This window comes from Penicillium canescens (assembly GCF_028828765.1).
Source record: "Penicillium canescens strain IBT 15451 chromosome Unknown utg000006l_segment0_segment0, whole genome shotgun sequence".
Classification (NCBI taxonomy): domain Eukaryota; kingdom Fungi; phylum Ascomycota; class Eurotiomycetes; order Eurotiales; family Aspergillaceae; genus Penicillium; species Penicillium canescens.
In genome coordinates, this window is record NW_026703968.1 from 2,333,728 (window position 1) to 2,352,212 (window position 18,485).

Consider the following 18,485-nt stretch of genomic DNA (forward strand, 5'->3'; position numbering starts at 1 on the left):
TTTTCCGGTCTTTCTTGTATCTCCTTTTTTTGACTATGTTTCTATTTTTTGTAAATGAGGAATTCTGGAACATTGTATGGAGTATCAAATACGACAGGGATTGACTAGACAGAGGACCTTGATATGGGGAAGCTTCTAGAGCGGGGTGCCTCAGGCCGCAAAAGTACAGACAGCTTCAAGTAAAAGCAACGAATGTATCATAGAATAATGAAATGAACTGAAAATAGTACACAATTCCCCAGAATCCTCTAGAATATCTATATAGACATATCGACCTGCAGGGGCATCAGGTTGCCTGACCGACCGGTGGAAGTTGCTGGATCATCGTAGAAACCCACCCAGAGAATTTTTGGGAAACACAAAACGACGGTCCCGCCTCTTCTACTTTCTTCAACTCTGCTTTGGTTTCTCCCCCAGAGCTCCTTTTTAACTCAGTTCCTTTTTCTTGTAAGCCTGACTCTTCTCTCTTCATCTCTCATATTCGCCTTCTCTCCAATTCCTCTCTCTTCATCTCTTTCATCTCTCCATCTCTCCATCTCTCCATCTCTCCATCTCTCCATCTCTCCATCTCTCCATCTCTCTATCTTCTCTTTTCTGACCGGTTCACTTTTCCAGTCATACCGCCATCATGTCTGAGACCTTCGAGTTCCAGGCTGAGATCTCTCAGCTGCTCTCGCTGATCATTAACACCGTCTACTCTAACAAGGAAATCTTCCTTCGTGAGTTGATCTCCAACGCCTCCGATGCTCTCGACAAGATCCGCTATGAGGCTCTCTCCGACCCCTCCAAGCTCGATTCGTGCAAGGATCTGCGCATCGACCTTATCCCCGACTTGGAGAACAAGACCCTCACCATCCGTGATACTGGTATTGGTATGACCAAGGCTGTAAGTATTTTGCCACTTTGATGACTTTTGATCTCAATGACTAATATTCGTCTCTTAGGACCTGATCAACAACCTTGGTACAATTGCCCGCTCCGGTACCAAGCAGTTCATGGAGGCTCTCTCCGCTGGTGCTGACATTTCCATGATCGGCCAGTTCGGTGTTGGTTTCTACTCTGCCTACCTCGTCGCTGACCGTGTCACCGTCGTGTCCAAGCACAACGATGACGAGCAGTACGTCTGGGAGTCCGCCGCCGGTGGTACCTTCACCCTGAAACAGGACACCGAGGGCGAGCAGCTCGGCCGCGGTTCCAAGATCATCCTCCACCTGAAGGATGAGCAGATGGACTACCTCAACGAGGCCCGCATCAAGGAGGTCGTCCGCAAGCACTCCGAGTTCATCTCCTACCCCATCTACCTTCACGTCCTTAAGGAGACCGAGACCGAGGTCCCCGACGAGGAGGCTGAGGAGACCAAGGAGGAGGACGAGGAGAAGAAGCCCAAGGTCGAGGAGGTCGATGAGGATGAGGAGAAGAAGGAGAAGAAGACCAAGACCGTCAAGGAGTCCAAGATCGAGGAGGAGGAGCTTAACAAGACCAAGCCCATCTGGACTCGCAACCCCACCGACATCACTACCGAGGAGTACGCCGCCTTCTACAAGTCGCTCTCCAACGACTGGGAGGACCACCTCGGTGTCAAGCACTTCTCCGTCGAGGGTCAGCTCGAGTTCCGCGCCATCCTCTTCGTCCCCAAGCGCGCTCCCTTCGATCTCTTCGAGACCAAGAAGACCAAGAACAACATCAAGCTCTACGTTCGTCGTGTCTTCATCACCGACGATGCCACCGACCTCATCCCTGAGTGGCTCAGCTTCGTCAAGGGTGTCGTCGACTCCGAGGACCTGCCCCTCAACCTGTCTCGTGAGACCCTCCAGCAGAACAAGATCATGAAGGTCATCAAGAAGAACATCGTCAAGAAGACTCTTGAGCTCTTCACCGAGATTGCTGAGGACCGTGAGCAGTTTGACAAGTTCTACCAGGCCTTCAGCAAGAACATCAAGCTCGGTATCCACGAGGACGCCCAGAACCGTCCCACTCTGGCCAAGCTCCTCCGCTACCAGTCCACCAAGTCCGGTGATGAGGCCACCTCCCTCTCCGACTACATCACTCGCATGCCCGAGCACCAGAAGAACATGTACTACATCACTGGCGAGTCCATCAAGGCTGTTGCCAACTCTCCCTTCTTGGACACCCTCAAGCAGAAGAACTTCGAGGTTCTGTTCCTGGTTGACCCCATTGATGAGTACGCCTTCACCCAGCTGAAGGAGTACGAAGGCAAGAAGCTCGTCGATATCACCAAGGACTTCGAGCTTGAGGAGACCGACGAGGAGAAGGCCGAGCGTGAGGCCGAGGAGAAGGAGTACGAGGGTCTCGCCAAGGCCCTCAAGAACGTCCTCGGCGACAAGGTCGAGAAGGTCGTCGTCTCCCACAAGCTTGTCGGCTCCCCCTGCGCCATCCGTACCGGCCAGTTCGGTTGGTCAGCCAACATGGAGCGTATCATGAAGGCCCAGGCCCTCCGTGACACCTCCATGTCCTCCTACATGTCCTCCAAGAAGACCTTTGAGATCTCCCCCAAGTCCCCCATCATCAAGGAGCTCAAGAAGAAGGTCGAGGCCGACGGCGAGAACGACCGCACCGTCAAGTCTATTACCCAGCTGCTCTTCGAGACCTCCCTGCTGGTCTCTGGCTTCACCATCGAGGAGCCCGCCAGCTTCTCCGAGCGCATCCACAAGCTCGTCTCCCTGGGCCTGAACATCGAGGAGGACGCCGCTCCCGCCGAGGCCGCCACCGAGGCTGCTGCTCCCGCTGAAGCTACCGGCGAGAGCGCCATGGAGGAGGTTGACTAGATTTTTGAACTTTACTTTCGATCTTGGTCTTCTTTGCTCTTGCTAATTTTTAAAGTCTTACGGGAAACGGGAAACGGGATATGACCCTATGTGATGTTTTTTTTTTCTTTATTATTTATGTGTTCTACAATGAGAATTTACTATTTCTCAATTACCCTTTTGACCACCTTAGATCTGTAGATGTCGTAGTTTCAGCCTTTTGTTGTCCTGTCATTACATCTGTGGATATGATAGTTTGCCATGAAATGAAGTGCATGTATTTCTTTTCAGACTTGGTTCCTTCACCATGTTTGCCACCTTTAGTCAGAAGCATTGAACCTCAGAGCCTGACTTTGACTCGAACGTACAAAACAAATCACCCGTATTCCGCTCTGTTGGTCTGCTTCGGTAAACGAGACTGAAGTCACTTCCTGGTATAACACAGCCAGCATCACGAACCGACTCTCAACGTCGGTATCTGAAATGAATTCCCGTGGGAGAACCGTCGGTGCTCCTATTTCTAATTACTTGTGAATCACCCTGTAGCTAGCTGTTCCATCAATCTGCACATCCGAATAATCGGATATCCTCATCCTAGGACATGAGGAAGCAGTCCCTGTAGCACACAGCAAGTCTTCCACAGCAGACTGGCAGTATTGCTCGTACCAACGTCGGGATTTTTATTGTGATACTCTGTCATTTAACGAGTGGACATTTTCCCTTTAGATGGTCTCACTCGCCACGCAAGGAATGATATACAAAGGCACCTCCTCTGTTTCTTGTTCTATCGACATTGTTAGTCATGAGCCCGGACATTATTTCAGAATAAGATCGAGTAACCCACCGTCCGATGTTGAAACTTCGCTGGCTTTTCTGACTCCGCTGGGAGGCCATTTCTTCCGTTGTTCGGGTCTAGACGGTTCACTTCTCATTTCGCATAGACACCTGCACAGTATCGTCTCCTGCCATTGTGTCTCGTAGATTTATTGATGATGGTTTTTGAAACTTGGAGAACGGAAGAATGTGGCGATTACTTAAACAGGGAGTGTTTAATTATAATTATAGAAGAGGTAAGATCTTTAGCCACGATGTGTGCTTATAAGGTAGGGAAGAGGAAGGTTGAAAGTTGAAGATGAAAGATGGAAGATAGAAGAAAGAAGATAGAAGAAAGAAGAAAGAAGAAAGAAGATAGAAGAAAGAAGATAGAAGAAAGAAGAAAGAAGAAAGAAGAAAGAGACGCTTCTTAAATAGGACCAGGTCAATCAGATACGTATTCAGTCAAATCTTCACTCAGATTCTCATTGAAATGCTTAACAAATTAGGACATCAGCCGCATTATCACATCAGTTACAGTCCATTCATACATATTCCAGAATCCCTTAGCTTCGTCCCTTTACTAATTCTTTGTCAGGAAATAACCGATCGGGATTTTCCTCTCTACTCATATAGTTACCCTGCTGCTGTATCTCAAGTTCCAATACGAATCTTGAGTCTTGATCCACAAGAGGGTGAGAATCCCCAATTTCAGAACGTCCATCCGGTCCGGTACAGGTCTACCCATTCATACAGCCGACCTGGACATCGAGGAACCGTTAAATTGGGTTGACGGAGTACTACGTGCAGATGATTGGGGCCATTTCAAACGCCAAATAACCGATATCATACAGCACGAGAACTGCGAGTCCCAACTATCCATGTTTCTATGTGTTTGGTCATGAATACTTCCAAATCTCGAGATTGTGCAGCCCCATTAGCAGCACAGTTAAGATGCTATGGCTGTTAGCATGAGCTAACTAGAGCTAAGTCTCCTGTCTAGATGCTTTTTTTTTTCGCGGCGCTACAATCATGACGTTGGTCTTCGACAACGATAGTCCTAAACAGAAGGCAGACTTATATAGTAACTCATTTTATAGTAGGTTAATGATCTTATGTCGATTCAACATCGTTACGTCTGGGGCCTCTCTGGAAAGTACACCCATACTACAGGAGAGGCACGAAGGCGCAAAGCGGAACAATTAAGGATACTGCTAGACCGTTGCGGTGCATACGAAGGCACCGTCTCTTGATACATAGAACAAGTGATACCTCCAGGTTGAATGTTTGCTGCATCCTTGCATACTATTTAAAAAATATTTAGCCCATACTGAATCCTCAACAAAAATTCGAATTCTATAGAAGAATGTTCCAAAAAATCAGAAGAGGTAAAAATCAGAAGAGAAAAAAAGAATGGACGGACGGTGGATCGAACACCGGACCTTCCGCATGCAAAGCGGATGTTATACCACTAAACTATGCGCCCAATTGTGATGCTGATTACACTTGACTTGGTAGTGTGACATGGGGCTAATTTTTCCTTGTATAGCCGAAAAGTTGCATGTAGATCAAATATCCAAGCACAGGCGGCTACGTCACATCAGCTACTTACTTAGGTGTTCAGCTGCTTATTCAAATGCCAGTTTATCTTGCATGCTCCGGAAGAGGAGGGGCGGGAATTCGAGAAGTCCTAATGAAGGGGTCGTTCGACATGAGAGAGAGCTAGAGCTGATGAGGTCTAGATGGAGAGGGAGAGAGAAGGGTTGTTAAAGGAGCAAGCAAAACCGTATCGAACATGAGGTTTCAATATCAGCAATAAGGAGACGGGTCTTTGACCGGGACCGTTGGATAGCAATCAGACTGTTGTTCGTCTTGGATATGCCATGATCTAAGTAACCTGTTGAGATATGAATTCTCGTTCCTATCTAGGGAGGATCGTACAGGAAGAAGTACAGTTCGAACAAGATTCTAATGTTGAAAAGGCAAAGGAAAAAAATGACCCCCAGAAAGTGAAGGAAAATGACCAGTCTTATGATGATTAAGACCGCGAGTATCAGCCGGCAAGAAAATCAAATATCAAGCGTCTTCCGAAGGTTGGGCTAGAATTTAAGCCTGTTGGGGGTGAATAGACCCTAGTTATTGCGAACGACAGACAATATTACCATGGGGATATCAGTGATCTTTTCAACCATGCAGTGTATCTAGCATTGACCATTCCAAGACGCTCAATAGGAGTAAACTACATTTGCATGACGAGGTATACTTAAGAGGTAGCTGAAGTAGTTAGTCCGGCAACAGATCAAAGTCTCGTGCTAAAATATCTTCATCCCGTTAACACGCAACCGATATATAATCTAGCTATAACAGGCTCCCAAGGAGTCATGAAAGCCAGAGAGCAACACCACAGTCACAAGTTTCATCAATCGACAGGCTATACATAATTCCTTCACCTGCGACAGTCCTGGCTCATTGTCTGATACACCATTGTCCGGTATCTCCTCTGGGAACCTGGGACGAAAGGCGGCCCTAAGCCATTCTCCGATGAACTTGAGGGTCCAATAAACCATATACTTCGACTGTTGGTTGCTGTGAGTCGAATATCCACAAGGAACGCAATCTTTGACGGCTTCGTAGGCGAAAGTGTCGGACAGTTTCACAAAGAATGGAGAGTCCAGCAGTGTTCCTCGGATTTCCCAGAGGATTCCCCAGAGGACTACAAGGGATCACATACCATATACCCGGGTACAAAGTGCAAATAGTACGTGGACGTAATGTTTTGCTGTGGTTGAGAACAAGAATTCTAGAACACATGTTCGACCAAAGAGAGCACGACAGAGGTCAGTGTAATATCCAATGAAGCAGAATAGAAGAGCTCTGCTTGGCAATCAAGTACCACATACCAGTCCCTGTTCAAGCCCTTGTAGGCTATCTGAACACGTGCTGTCCGGCCTAACATCGTTAGTTCTATCACTAAATCAGCTTCGGGGGTAAGAAGTAAGTACTATCACGTTGCGCAAAACCAGGTCCGCACCCGTGGAGTAAGACATGTTCTGAGGGTTTCTAATCAATCACTCTGGGTGCAGCTGAGAATCGGTAAAAAAAAAATGATCAAGAAAACGATCATGTAAGCCACGGAAAACGAGACCACTTTCGGAGACGTACAAACGAAAAGCAAAGGCTTCTTTGCCGAAGAATCAGAACCATTAGCAAGTTCTGATGTCCATCAGGTGGAGGGAGGATGGACTAGAACCCCCAACTAAAATCGGGGGAAAGGAAGAGAGGTAGGGGATAGTGGAAGAGTAATAAGAACGGGGAGGAGGGAAATGAGAAGCTTTTATATAACATGTGGGTGCACCATTGACGAAGGTACGACCCATTGATGGCATGAATGAGGAAAGTACGATCTGACCAATCCACGCAAAGAATAACATTCACTGTCTGTCTAATGGTATACAAGAAACTAAATATAGCAAAGCAAAGTGCCTCCATAGTTCAACTCCAACGCTATCAAATCAAATAACACAGATAGATCGTAGATCATAGATATGAGAACAATTTAAGGGAATAGATAGGATCTACCCTTGTTTCCAATCCCGTATTGCGTGCTATGAGGCGAGCAGAAAAATTTGGTCTTATTAGAAGAATACCGTCTGCGCAGATCACGGATCACTTAGATTCACTTGCACCAGCCTCTTTGGCTGTTGATTCTCCAACTGCAGTCGCATCTTCGGAGTTCCCGGATAGTTTGGCCTCAGCCACTGCCAATTTGGCACTGGTTGCGTCCAAGGTCATTTTCAGGGCCTTGATGTAATCGATAGCCATCTCCACAGCAGTGGCCTTGCTGATGGTCTGATTGGCCTTTTCCTTTTCTTTCTCCTTGTCGATGGGCTTATTGCCAGATTCTGCGGTCTCCTTGGCATTCCGCGCGTCGATAAAGTCCTTCGGGATGAGCAGCTCGATCTCCTTGAGGGCGCTGTTGATCCGATTCCGGCGACCCTGTTCGGCAAGCTTGTGATTCGTGCGCTTGGAACTAAGGTTCTCTGCCAAAGCCTCAGGGTAGGAAACACCCGAGGGGAGGGTACCATCAAGAATGTGCTGGTAATTTGACTTCGATGCTAGGTAAAGAGCATCGTGAGACATGCCTGAACATAGTTAGCACAAGGTTCGTCAATATCACGTGGCATAAGCTTACCCTCGCCGCCTTTCACGAGAGGCTGAATACTGGGGCTGATCTTGGGGCGCAACTGCGGGCTAGCGTGTGTGGAACTCAGACTGGGTCGTTTCCGAGACGAGGCTTTGGAAGGCTCTTTCCGAGGGACCGGCCCACTGGGAGATGGCATTGCAGTTGTACACGGGCTGGGAGCGAGCGAAGACGAAGGCTCCAAAGCTGGCGTTCCATTCGTGGATAGCGATGGAGTTCGTATAGCAGTCTCAATTCGATTGATCTTCGGACGCCGTTGCGTAGATGTGGCCGCCTCCGGCAGGGAAATATCCTCCATCAGCTCATCTGGAACCTCGGACTCCGCAAGCTGCGCTTGACCGAAAGGACTCGAAGCGCTCTGGGCGTGCGAATTCCGCTGGAGGCGCATCAAAAGCGAGGGAGTCGCAGCAAGGCCAGGCGAAGGAACATGGGGAGCAATGGCTGGGGACACCCGGGGATGAGGAAGAGCAGGGGGTGGCATCAACGGTTCTGATAATGGCTCGGGAGAGACCGAATCTTGACCGGAGCCTTCATTGCTGCTAATCTGGAGAGAGCGGATATCCTGGTTCCGCGGCTTCGTGGAATTTAACTCCTGAGTAAGGCTGTTGTAGAATTCCTCTGAATTTGTCGCCAATGTGCTGCGTTTACGCTGTGCCAGGATATTGGGCGACTGTTTGACCTTCCGTGCATTGTTAAGCCGAGTAGTAGCGGTTGATGGGCGTCGGCGGTTATTGGGCTTCCGAATGATGCTGGGAGAGGGTGGAGCCGAGGATTCGGGAAGGTGATTCACTTCTGCAGTCGTGGGAACGAAGCTCACGTCCGACACCTGTCTTGCGTGGAATTGGTAGCTGTTGGATTCGGCATTTTGGGCCTCTAGAGCAGGAGAGGTGAGTGGTGTGAAGTATTCGCCAGGTATAGTGTATTCGGGAAGCCGAAATTGGTTTTCCAGGGGTGTCATGGCTGGTGATACGAGAGGGGTGTAAATAGCCTAATTTGTTAGTTGGGGATCCATCGGGCGGTCGTCTTGACTTACCTGCTCTTCATTGATGCGCCCATATCTATCGTAGATCTCGGGTGTTCCGTCCACCCGCTGCGAGTAGCGGGCGGCATTGCCATGCATTTCGATACTGTTCGGAGTGGGAGGGATCATCGTCTGGCCCTGCATGTAATGTTGGTGCGCGGGCGGTTGCGATACGGGCGAGGGTTCTTGCGCGCAGAAACCCGTTGTCATACCGGGGGTCGAGTAAGCCATCTGATTGACAGAATTTGCGTGCGAATGAGTGGGATCATGACTGAAATCCATGGCTAGGCCATCTATTTTGCCGGGATACTGTACGGCATGCGATTGCGAGTAGCCCATCTCCGACTCTGGGGAGGTGGTCGTCGGTAGGGAATGTTGCTGGGAATGTTGCAGATTGGCTGGTCCGTGCCCTTCGATGTCGGGAAACGGCATATTGAACTCGAGGAAGTTGGAGAACTCATCCTCAGACGTTGCCATGAGAGAGTTCTCATGGAGTTGCTCTGGCCACGACATGGCTGGCTGGTCCATGTGGGTAGGGCAGGTGAAGAGATAGGCCACTCAATGGTGGGGGCCAATCGGAGAACAGATATGTAAAGAAGGTAACGATTGTAGAAGATGGCCCTCAAGAAGATGCCTATAGAATAAGAGAGAGGCACAAGACCGAGGGGGATCTCAAATCCCGGAAGTTGGAACCAGAAAGTGCCTGGTGGAGATCAACCCTTTTTCCCGTGAAATCGGGCGGACACGGTACTATGCGACTTTGGTTCCAATCACCGACTTGCCACTGTGTGCTTAGCCTTTCTTTCGTTTTATGGCGCTAGTTGCGCCTGGTTCTGTAGCCGGTGCAGAATAAAAAGTACTATTCTTCTACGCTTTGATTTAACCGTTACTTCCCCCAATCCCGCAATGGAGATAGACTCGGAGACCGGAGAAACATCCGGGCATGCGTCTGAGATACTATACATGTATAGTGGAATAAGACATACATGGGACACTGGACTATAGAAGCCTAGACAATATTCCTGGATCATAAGAGATGCGTAAGCGTAAAGTCTTATGGGCTGATCCCATTCAGGCATAAGTTGGAGCCTGAGGCAGAGCGGGGTCTCGTTATCACCCCGTGATGCTTACCTACACATGACATGATCATTCGCATGGACCTATTCGTTCATCCCTTGAACTACTTGGACCTTGGTCTCTAGAGAAATGCCTTCATGATGAGACCTGTTCCAGAACCTTTCTCTCGCAAACGCTCCGTTGACACATCTCCATCCCTCGATCCCCGCACGGCGACCCCCGCGACCTTCTTCCTGTCCCGCAGCCCGCATGTCTCGGATCTGGAATCCAGCATCTCGACCGATGGCCAAGATAGCCAGGATGCCAAAGACGATATGTACGGAGTGCAAAGCCTAGATGAGACACTATGTCAGACCGAGTTCGCAGGCTCTCCCCGCGATCTCCCCGCAGACAGCCTGAAGCATGCCACCGATGATTTAGAATCGCACCTCACACGACGTCGGTCAACCTTAAGACCGATGGATCCAGGAACTCTAGACTCTCCTGAACAGACATCGCCTCTATCTCATGCAGTATCTCGGCCTTTGACTCCGCTCGACCTGGGCAATCCCGATGATCCGTCGTCGCTGCCTAGCAGCCCGAAATCGATTTCCAACCAATCTCTACGACCTCTTGATGATATTTCTATAACCGATGAAATCAACAGTCAGCCTATCGGGTCTGGAGATGAGGAGGAATTTGGATCGTCACGTCCGCTCCCAGGTGGGGCGTCCCAGCTTATCATGCCAAGTATCAAAATGCCAAGTCGACGGCCGTTCACCGAGCGAGGAAAGGCCATGGGTCGATTCAAGCTTCTCCTGGCTGGTTCTCCTGGTAAGTTTCGCATTTTAATATCATCTGTGAATACCGCTAATGGTCTTGAAATAGGCTCAGGAAAAACTTCTTTGATCAAGTCGATTGTTCAGACTTGTGACGATATCGTCCATGTCGACACCATTCCATCGGTAACCTCGCTAGAACGACGTAGACCACCTCGGCCCCGGTCTCGGGGTATGCTGGTTACCACCTCCGAGATTTATGCGAGCACGAAACCTTATCCTTTGTGGTGGTCGGATTTGGAAGACTCGCGCGTGCTTCGACGCCGGAAAAGCATCGGGGAAATCGTGTTGGAGAGAAACATTTGCTTTGTCGATACACCGGCTACATCATTGAGCCGCGCAGGACAGACCGACGCTGTTGTCCAATATTTGCGACAACAGTTGCTTCGTGCTACCTCTGCTCTCAATGATTCCGGTGTGGATTTCCAAAACTTACTTGCCGGCAACGGTGGATCCCAGGTGGATGCCATCATCTATTTGATTTCTAATGGTAGGCCTCCTGAATCTCCAGTCCCATGCTGTCCATGCTGATATTGTCTCCAGATACCTTATCGACAGATGTGGAGTGCATTCGCAAGCTCTGCGAACTGAGCAATGTGATTCCAGTGGTTTCCAAATCGGACACACTTTCCGCCGAACAAATCACCGCACTGAAAGTACGGTTCCACGAACAAGCCTGCGAGGCAGGGATTAAGCCCTTTCTGTTCGGAGATCCGCCCAGCGGACTAGACGGGCTAGATTTCCAGCCACCATATGCAGTGTCGTCGGAGAAAACCGTCGACACAGAAACAATGGACGCCAGCACCTTAATGAACCCAGACTACGTCCAACCCCTCGTACCCTCAGAACTAGATGCTCTAGTGCAGAAAATGTTCGATCGAGATAACCTAGCATGGATGCGCCATTCCGCGGCAAAGAAACTCACCCAACGTGCCGACTTTTTATCGGTACCGCCCGCAATGCCGATGCCCAGAGCGCAGCCGGGTCCCAGCCCCAGTGGGGCCGACCGCCCCTCGGGACCATCCATGACTTCTTCTTCTTCCTCCCCACCCAGCTATGCCATGGCCCGTCTAGCAGACCACACTCGAAACGAAGAGCGGATCGCACAAGTTCGGCTGGCGCAGTGGGCAACGGACCTACAGCGCAGTCTACAGAACGAACGTGATCGCTATTCCTCGCTAGCGCGGGGTGAACGCGCTGTCTGGCTAACCGAGCGGTTGAGCGAGTGCGTCGTGGACGGCTCGCTCGTACCTTTGTCTCAAACACCTGGCTTTTGTGGCTTGCATATCCCGGTAGGCGAAAAACATTCAAACGGGCTTCATGTCATGCGAGCACATTCTGGTTCGCCGGTATACCATGTTGCTAGTCTCAGCCCGCATGACCCACTGGGCATAGTGGACTGGATTGATGGCCTCGGCCGGCGGAGCTGGGTGCTCGTCCAGATTGCTGGTAGTGTTGGGGTTGTTGGTGGTTTGGCACTCTGGCTTGCGCGCACATGGGGCCTCCCAGCGCGCAATCTGACTGACTTGCGTCTGGATTACTGGTGCGGCACGATGGAGCGGTGATTCAGTCGTTCGAATCGTTCCAGGTATCATAATGAGGAATGAGCGATGCAGTTTATTCGGAGTATGGTTTCTTTTTCTTACGGTATGGTTTTGCTAGGAGGTTTGTTTTCTCTTATGATCTTCTCTCTTTTATTTTCTATTCCCCTGTCGTCATCTTTTATTGTCTTTGGCATCCTGCGACTACATTCTTGGAGGTTCGGGTCGCATACCATAGTCGGACGCTGGTTGTTTTGCATGGAAACAATAAACATGATCTTGATATATCCTTCTTTACTTCGTACATTTGGTTCTCTGTCTGTATTATCTGTCTGTATACTATTTTTCCTACGTGCGGATTCCACCAAAGACTGAGGTAGTGGTATGTTACATGCTGGACTGCTTGCTCTGAGGTGGTCCTGGGAAAATCGCTTTCTTCCATTTGATACATGAAGAACTGACTGAAGTTGTCTTATCCCATGGTTGTTTCTTTTGACTGCATCTTTGCGCCGATGTTATTGCCCCAAGCCAGGCTGGAATGAGTATTCCCTGTCAATGGCACAAGCTTAGTACATACTAAGTGAATACTCCAGTTCCAAACAATAGCACAGATCAACAGAAGTAAGCGCGCCCTGATATCCAGCCCTGGCTCATGTAGTCAAGACTGATGGCTTACTTCATCAAACTGGCAAGATGGCCGAGTTGGTCTAAGGCGCACGGTTCAGGTCAACCTGATCCCGATGGTTTCATAACTATCTCCGTGTCTCGAAAGGGGCGTGGGTTCGAATCCCACTCTTGTCATATCTTTTTTTGGCCTCCTACAACTCATGTAGATTGAATTGATTGATGGACAAGACTATTTCTCTCTCTCGAGTATCTCGAGTACGGTGGCCAAGAAGCCCTTGGTTGATCGACAGCAAGTTTGTACAAGTTAGGGCTAGATGAACCTGATGCATGAATACCAGCCGCCCTAAGAACAACTACTATTAAAAAGTTAATATGCTGTAGATCTATAACTAGATACCATAAAGGAAGACAATGGGGACCGAAAGGATGGATCACAGAGGGCAAGAGATGATTAGCGCGAGGACAAAATACGAGTACAAGGAACGGGCGTGTCTTCCAACGTACTATGCTACAATGTACAGGCAGCCTTGCTGTAACTAACCCCTTTATAAAAGCCCAAGACCGAGGTCAAGTCGCTTAAATTGACTACAAAACACGCGAGTATACAACAATAGCTAATATACTACAATTCATGGACAGCTTCTATGTACAATCCCTAGAACAAGCTGGAAAGAAGAACAATGCCAAAATAAACATACATACGACAGGACATAAACATAACGGATAGAAATGAATGCAGACGGCTACAGCTTAGCCCGGGGAGCGGATTCCTCCTCCAGAGCCTGGGCGTACAGCTGGTCCAGGAGAGTGCGGTAGAGCTTGACAGCGGGAGGGCGCTTGAGCTTGAGACTAAGGGACAGGGTGTTAGTACAATGAACATCAGGCGAAATAGATAGTGTGAATGGAACGGAACATACGTTGGGGTGAGCAGGTTGTTCTCAACGGTGAACGGCTCCAGCTTGAGAGAGACATTGCGGACACGCTCATATCCAGCGAACTTGTGCTTCTTGGCCATACGCTCGAGATCACGGAGGACGGCGCGACGGACCTTGTCATCGTCCAGAGTCTCCTTGATTGCTTCAAGGTCGGTCGGGGCAATGTTCTTGCCCAGGACCTTGCTGACATATGGAGCAAACATGTCAGGGGAGACACCGAAGATACCGACCAGGAAGGTCTGCATGCTGTCGCCGTGGACGTAGGCCTGGCCAATATAGCCTAGCTCTGAGAGGATGACACCCTCCAGACGCTCGGGGGAGATATACTCGCCCTGGGCGAGCTTGAGGACGTTCTTGCGGCGGTCGATGATGATGAAGCGGCCCATCTCGTCGACTGTGCAGACATCACCGGTGCGGAACCAGCCATCCTCAGTCACGGCCTTGGATGTTTCTTCCTCGTTCTTGTAGTATTCACGGAAGTTGTTGTGACCGCGGAGCAGGAGCTCACCGCGAGGGAAGGGCTTGTCGTCTACGGAGTATTCCATGTCGGGCAGGGAGACCAGACATGCCTCCATGCTAGGTGCAAGACGACCACAGTTTCCGGATGACAAGTCCTCGGGGGACTGGGCGGTGGCCATGGCGTAGGATTCGGTCAGTCCGTAGCCCTGGATAACATCGGTACCGGTGGCAACGCGCAGGAAGTTGTGCAGGGTTGGGTCCAGGGGTGCGGAGCCAGAAACCATGTATCTGGTTCGCTCTAGACCAAGAGCGGCAGCCACCTTCTTGGCCCAGATGCGGTCGTACAAGGCGTGCTTATTAGTCGCCTTGGAAGGATCGGGGTTCTTCAGATTGGCAGTCTTGGCTGCCACGATGTGTCGCGACAGAGCACCCTTGAAACCGGGCTGCTCCACTGTCGCGGCACGGATAGCAGTACCGAATCGGCTGTATAGACGAGGAACAGACATGAAGCCGGTGGGCTTGAGCAATTTCAGATCGTCAACTAGCTCCAGGATGTTTCCGTGGAAGTAACCAATTCGAGCACCACCCCAGAGAGCAGTGTGCTCTGCGAGACGGGCATAGATATGGGCCAATGGGAGGTAAGAGCACATTGTGTCACCTCGAGCCTGGCCAATAAAGGCCAGACCACAGGATGTGGCAGACACTGCACTACGGTGCGTCAGAACCACACCCTTTGGGGGGCCGGTTGTGCCAGAGGTGTAGTTGATCGTAACGATGTCATCTGCAGAGGGAGGGTTGTATCCGCGCTTTGAGGCCGCGCCTATCTCCTCAACTTGATCCATGGAGTAAATTGCGAGGTCCATACCAGCGGCCATAGACTCAAGAAGCGCACGCTTGGAGTGTCCATTCTCCTCTCCACCATCCAGCGGGTCCAGACTGATGATCATCTTCAAGTTGGGGAGGGAAGACTTGAGCCTGAGCAGAGTCGGAATATGAGGCAGAGAGGTAACAACACAGTTCAACTCGGCGTGATTGATAATATATTCGGTAGCGTCTGGGGCCAAGACATCGTAGATTGAGACGGAGTAGAGGGATTGAGAAATGCAAGCCAGATCTATTTGTCTCGGGTTAATTTATTGTACCGGGTCCCCGAGCTATTGGTAAACTCACCAGTGATCTGCCACTCGGGACGGTTCTGAGACCAGAGACCGACACCGTACTGCCCGGGGCGATGGCAGTTGTGCTTGTGGTGCAACTCCACCAGACCAGCACCAAATGCGGCACGTCTCTTTTGCACAGTCTCATATGTGAGCCATGAGTATTCATCATAGGTCTTGGTTGTGCGGTTAAACGGACGCCATCCAAGGCAGTGATTCTTGGGCTGGCGGATGGCGGTCGACTCGAACATGTCATGGGCAGTGGTGACCTGTAAGTGGTCAGTAATGGATGCCTCGGCCTTATCGGCGGTTATTCATACCTGGGGATCCAGTGTGATCAACAATTCCTTTTGCGCGTTCCATGCTCGGTATACCCGACTACGGCCAGGCTGTTCGGTGCCGGGGATAGGAACGGAGTAAGCTGTACCCTTGGGGGGTTCCTGCTTGAGCTCCTCGGCCTTCGCGAGGTGAGGTGGTTGTGAGAAGAACATGGTGCCGACCTGGACAGATCGTTGTCAAGATGATTGTTCACAGACTAAGCAAAAAAGTAAACAGGGAGACAAACCAGAATCTAAGAGAGAGAGAGAAAAGAACAAGGCCTCCGAGAGATCCGCAGAATAAGGGGGGAAAGAGTGTGGGGAAAAGAAACTGGAGTCTCAACAGACCGGAGCGGCCGACCTTTTTGGATAAAACTCCATTGAAGCCATCATGAGCCGAGCTGGGGCAAAAAGGGACCTCGGCTCCTTGCGGGTACTTGTCAACGGGTGGCAAACCCCATAGTGAATCAGGTACCGCGCTAGTGAACTGAAAACGGGCGTCTGCTGACACATGCACAACGTCATCTGCCTAGCCCTCACATGTGTTTCACGTGGACCGAGATCGAGGATTGATATACATTGAATATATGTATGTGTGAATATGTAACTAGATAACTATGTAATATAATAAATATGTGCTGTACAATGCCAACGCCCCCAAATATGCAAATATACACCTCTAATTACCCACTGATCCACCGCCAGGCCTTTCCGTACCACGTCGTCGGCTCAACAGTCTCCCACGTCTCATTGTCAGCAGTGGTACGACCTGTGTCTAGGTCGGCTTCGATGGGCTTGACAAAGGCAGGGCGGAAGATGAGCTTGTGTCCCAGATATAACACCACGAACAGGATCAAACTAAGGTAGTTGATGAAGAACTCCTGAACCTGGAACTTAGGGATGAAGGACATGAATCCCTGAGTGAGAATGATCAGGCAGTTGAAGAACAGACCATACCATGAGAGCCAGGGCTGCCAGATGGCCTTGTAGGGCAGAACATCACGGGAGATGTTGCGCGCTGCGAGTGCCCGCTGGAAGGCAATGTGGCAGGCATTCAGAGAACACCAGGTGATGAAACCAGCAACACCAGAGATCTGAAGCAACCAGTTGAAAACGGTAGCACCGGAGTCGGAAACATTGAGGAATCCGAGCAGACCAAAAGCCGCCGTGAAGAGCACGCTCCAGTAAGGGACACCACCTTTGGAGGTCTTCTTGAACCAACGAGGGGCGAAGCCCTCTTGTGCCAGGCCAACTAGAATACGACTGCCACTGTAGACGTTGGAGTTGGCTGCAGACAGCACCACGGTCAGAAGCACGGCATTGATGATACCTGGGAGAGCCTTAACACCAGCACGGTTGGCGGCAATGACGAACGGCGAGGCGTTGGCGTTCTGGGCACTAGCACCACTGCCTTCACTAGCCGTCAACAGACTCGGGTCGTTGGAGGGCACGACGATCCCGATAAAGAAGATTGTCAGGATGAAGAAGAAGACAATTCGGAAGAAGGTTTTGCGAATGGCGGATGGAACGGTCTTGCGTGGGTTCTCGGTCTCACCAGCGGCAATTCCAACCAGTTCAGTTCCCTGGTAGGAGAATCCAGCCTGAATCAGTACAGACCAGAAACCCACAAACTTGGCAAGGGAGTCGTTGTTCTCGATCGTGTAGGCGACAAACGGACCGGGGTTCACCCAGTACCGGAAACCGATATATCCCTTTTCACCAACACCGGCGTCCACACAGATGGCAAAAATCATAAAGCCAATCACGGTGATAACCTTGATACTCGCAAACCAGAACTCCATCTCACCATAGAAACCAACGGGCATCATGTTGAAAATGATAATCACCACCCAAAAGACAGCGATGAAAATGGCGATTTGTATGTCACTATCCCAATATTGGATGATCAAGCCAGTTGCAGTCAACTCCAATGCAAAAGTCGACGCCCAAGAAAACCAATAGATCCAGCCCATGGCAAAGCCCAGACTCGGGTCAATCAGACGCGCAGCATACGAGGTGAACGCGCCAGGAATCGGAATATATGTCGCAATCTCTCCGAGGGCAGTCATAACGGAGTAGACGATAGTTCCGACAAACATGTACGCGATGAGAGCGCCCACGGGGCCTGCATGGGCAATGGCGGTACCGCTACCGATGAAAAGACCAGTTCCTATCGTGCCACCTTCACAAATTGTCAGTATGGAAGAATTCTCTGCGCCGATGCAACATGGCACACTCACCAATGGCAATCATCTGCAAGTGTCTGCTCTTCAGCTTCCGCTTCAGCTCTGGCAGCGGGTTCGCCTCACGCTGGGCGCCATGCTTCTCATAGTCGACATCGTAGGTGTCGACAGGGTTCTGCGCTACTTGCACAGGGACTTCCGAGTCCATCTTTCCCTTTTTTGTCCAGGGAGCACTGTCTTGGGCCATTGCTGGAAGACGCAGACGGGGTGACGGGTAGAGGAGAGGGAAGGATCTGATGAGAGCTACGAAGAGCGTGCAGCGTTCTCCACTTTGCGAGATCTATAGGCCAACAGTTGCCGATGGGCAGGCTCTTTTTCCGGTGTGGAGAAGCAAGCGACGGTGTCAAGCCCTACACCTCTGCCAGATCTGGGGAGTTTATGTAACAGAAAACGAATTTGAGGGGAAAAGCAATTGAAGCAATTGCTTTTCTTTTTATTCTGGATAGTCGAGCTCGAGCCTTTTTTTTTTATATTTTTTTCCCATATCCCGAGTTCATTTGCCCATGTGGGC

General features: G+C 50.2%; 5 protein-coding genes across 5 annotated transcripts; 2 read left to right on the plus strand and 3 right to left on the minus strand.

Moving 5' to 3' along the window:
• Positions 1 to 628: 628 nt before the first annotated feature.
• hsp90 (chaperone Hsp90) lies at positions 629 to 2,786 on the plus strand (the record flags this gene model as incomplete). The annotated part of the gene is made up of 2 exons (XM_058518602.1): positions 629 to 886; positions 945 to 2,786. The coding sequence occupies 2 exons, from the start codon at positions 629 to 631 to the stop codon at positions 2,784 to 2,786; spliced, it is 2,100 nt and encodes a 699-aa protein (XP_058369390.1).
• A 4,458-nt stretch (positions 2,787 to 7,244) lies between these two features.
• Positions 7,245 to 9,328, minus strand: N7446_009858 (phosphate-sensing transcription factor PHO4; the record flags this gene model as incomplete). Its single annotated transcript, XM_058518603.1, has 3 exons — positions 7,245 to 7,720; positions 7,771 to 8,767; positions 8,813 to 9,328. 3 exons carry the CDS (start codon positions 9,326 to 9,328, stop codon positions 7,245 to 7,247), a joined length of 1,989 nt encoding a protein of 662 aa, XP_058369391.1.
• Positions 9,329 to 9,869: 541 nt separating this feature from the next.
• On the plus strand, positions 9,870 to 12,606 carry N7446_009859 (uncharacterized protein). The gene is made up of 3 exons (XM_058518604.1): positions 9,870 to 10,690; positions 10,745 to 11,185; positions 11,239 to 12,606. Exons 1-3 carry the CDS (start codon positions 10,015 to 10,017, stop codon positions 12,258 to 12,260), a joined length of 2,139 nt encoding a protein of 712 aa, XP_058369392.1. The 5' UTR covers positions 9,870 to 10,014; the 3' UTR covers positions 12,261 to 12,606.
• Positions 12,607 to 13,606: 1,000 nt separating this feature from the next.
• On the minus strand, positions 13,607 to 15,905 carry N7446_009860 (putative AMP-binding enzyme; the record flags this gene model as incomplete). Its single annotated transcript, XM_058518605.1, has 4 exons — positions 13,607 to 13,712; positions 13,781 to 15,371; positions 15,428 to 15,683; positions 15,735 to 15,905. The coding sequence occupies 4 exons, from the start codon at positions 15,903 to 15,905 to the stop codon at positions 13,607 to 13,609; spliced, it is 2,124 nt and encodes a 707-aa protein (XP_058369393.1).
• A 465-nt stretch (positions 15,906 to 16,370) lies between these two features.
• On the minus strand, positions 16,371 to 18,363 carry N7446_009861 (putative arginine transporter). The gene is made up of 2 exons (XM_058518606.1): positions 17,972 to 18,363; positions 16,371 to 17,913 (listed from the first exon to the last, which is right to left on the minus strand). The coding sequence occupies exons 1-2, from the start codon at positions 18,159 to 18,161 to the stop codon at positions 16,415 to 16,417; spliced, it is 1,689 nt and encodes a 562-aa protein (XP_058369394.1). The 5' UTR covers positions 18,162 to 18,363; the 3' UTR covers positions 16,371 to 16,414.
• Between the last annotated feature and the right edge of the window lie 122 nt (positions 18,364 to 18,485).

Bases quoted from the DNA above. Each gene is read 5' to 3' on its own strand.
- N7446_009859 (XM_058518604.1), top strand. From the start codon at position 10,015: ATGATGAGACCTGTTCCAGAACCTTTCTCTCGCAAACGCTCCGTTGAC. The intron at 10,691-10,744 runs GTAAGTTTCGCA...GTCTTGAAATAG, and splicing joins TCTCCTGGCTGGTTCTCCTG to GCTCAGGAAAAACTTCTTTG. The intron at 11,186-11,238 runs GTAGGCCTCCTG...TATTGTCTCCAG, and splicing joins CATCTATTTGATTTCTAATG to ATACCTTATCGACAGATGTG.
- N7446_009861 (XM_058518606.1), bottom strand. From the start codon at position 18,161: ATGGCCCAAGACAGTGCTCCCTGGACAAAAAAGGGAAAGATGGACTCG. The intron at 17,914-17,971 runs GTGAGTGTGCCA...CAATTTGTGAAG, and splicing joins CTTGCAGATGATTGCCATTG to GTGGCACGATAGGAACTGGT.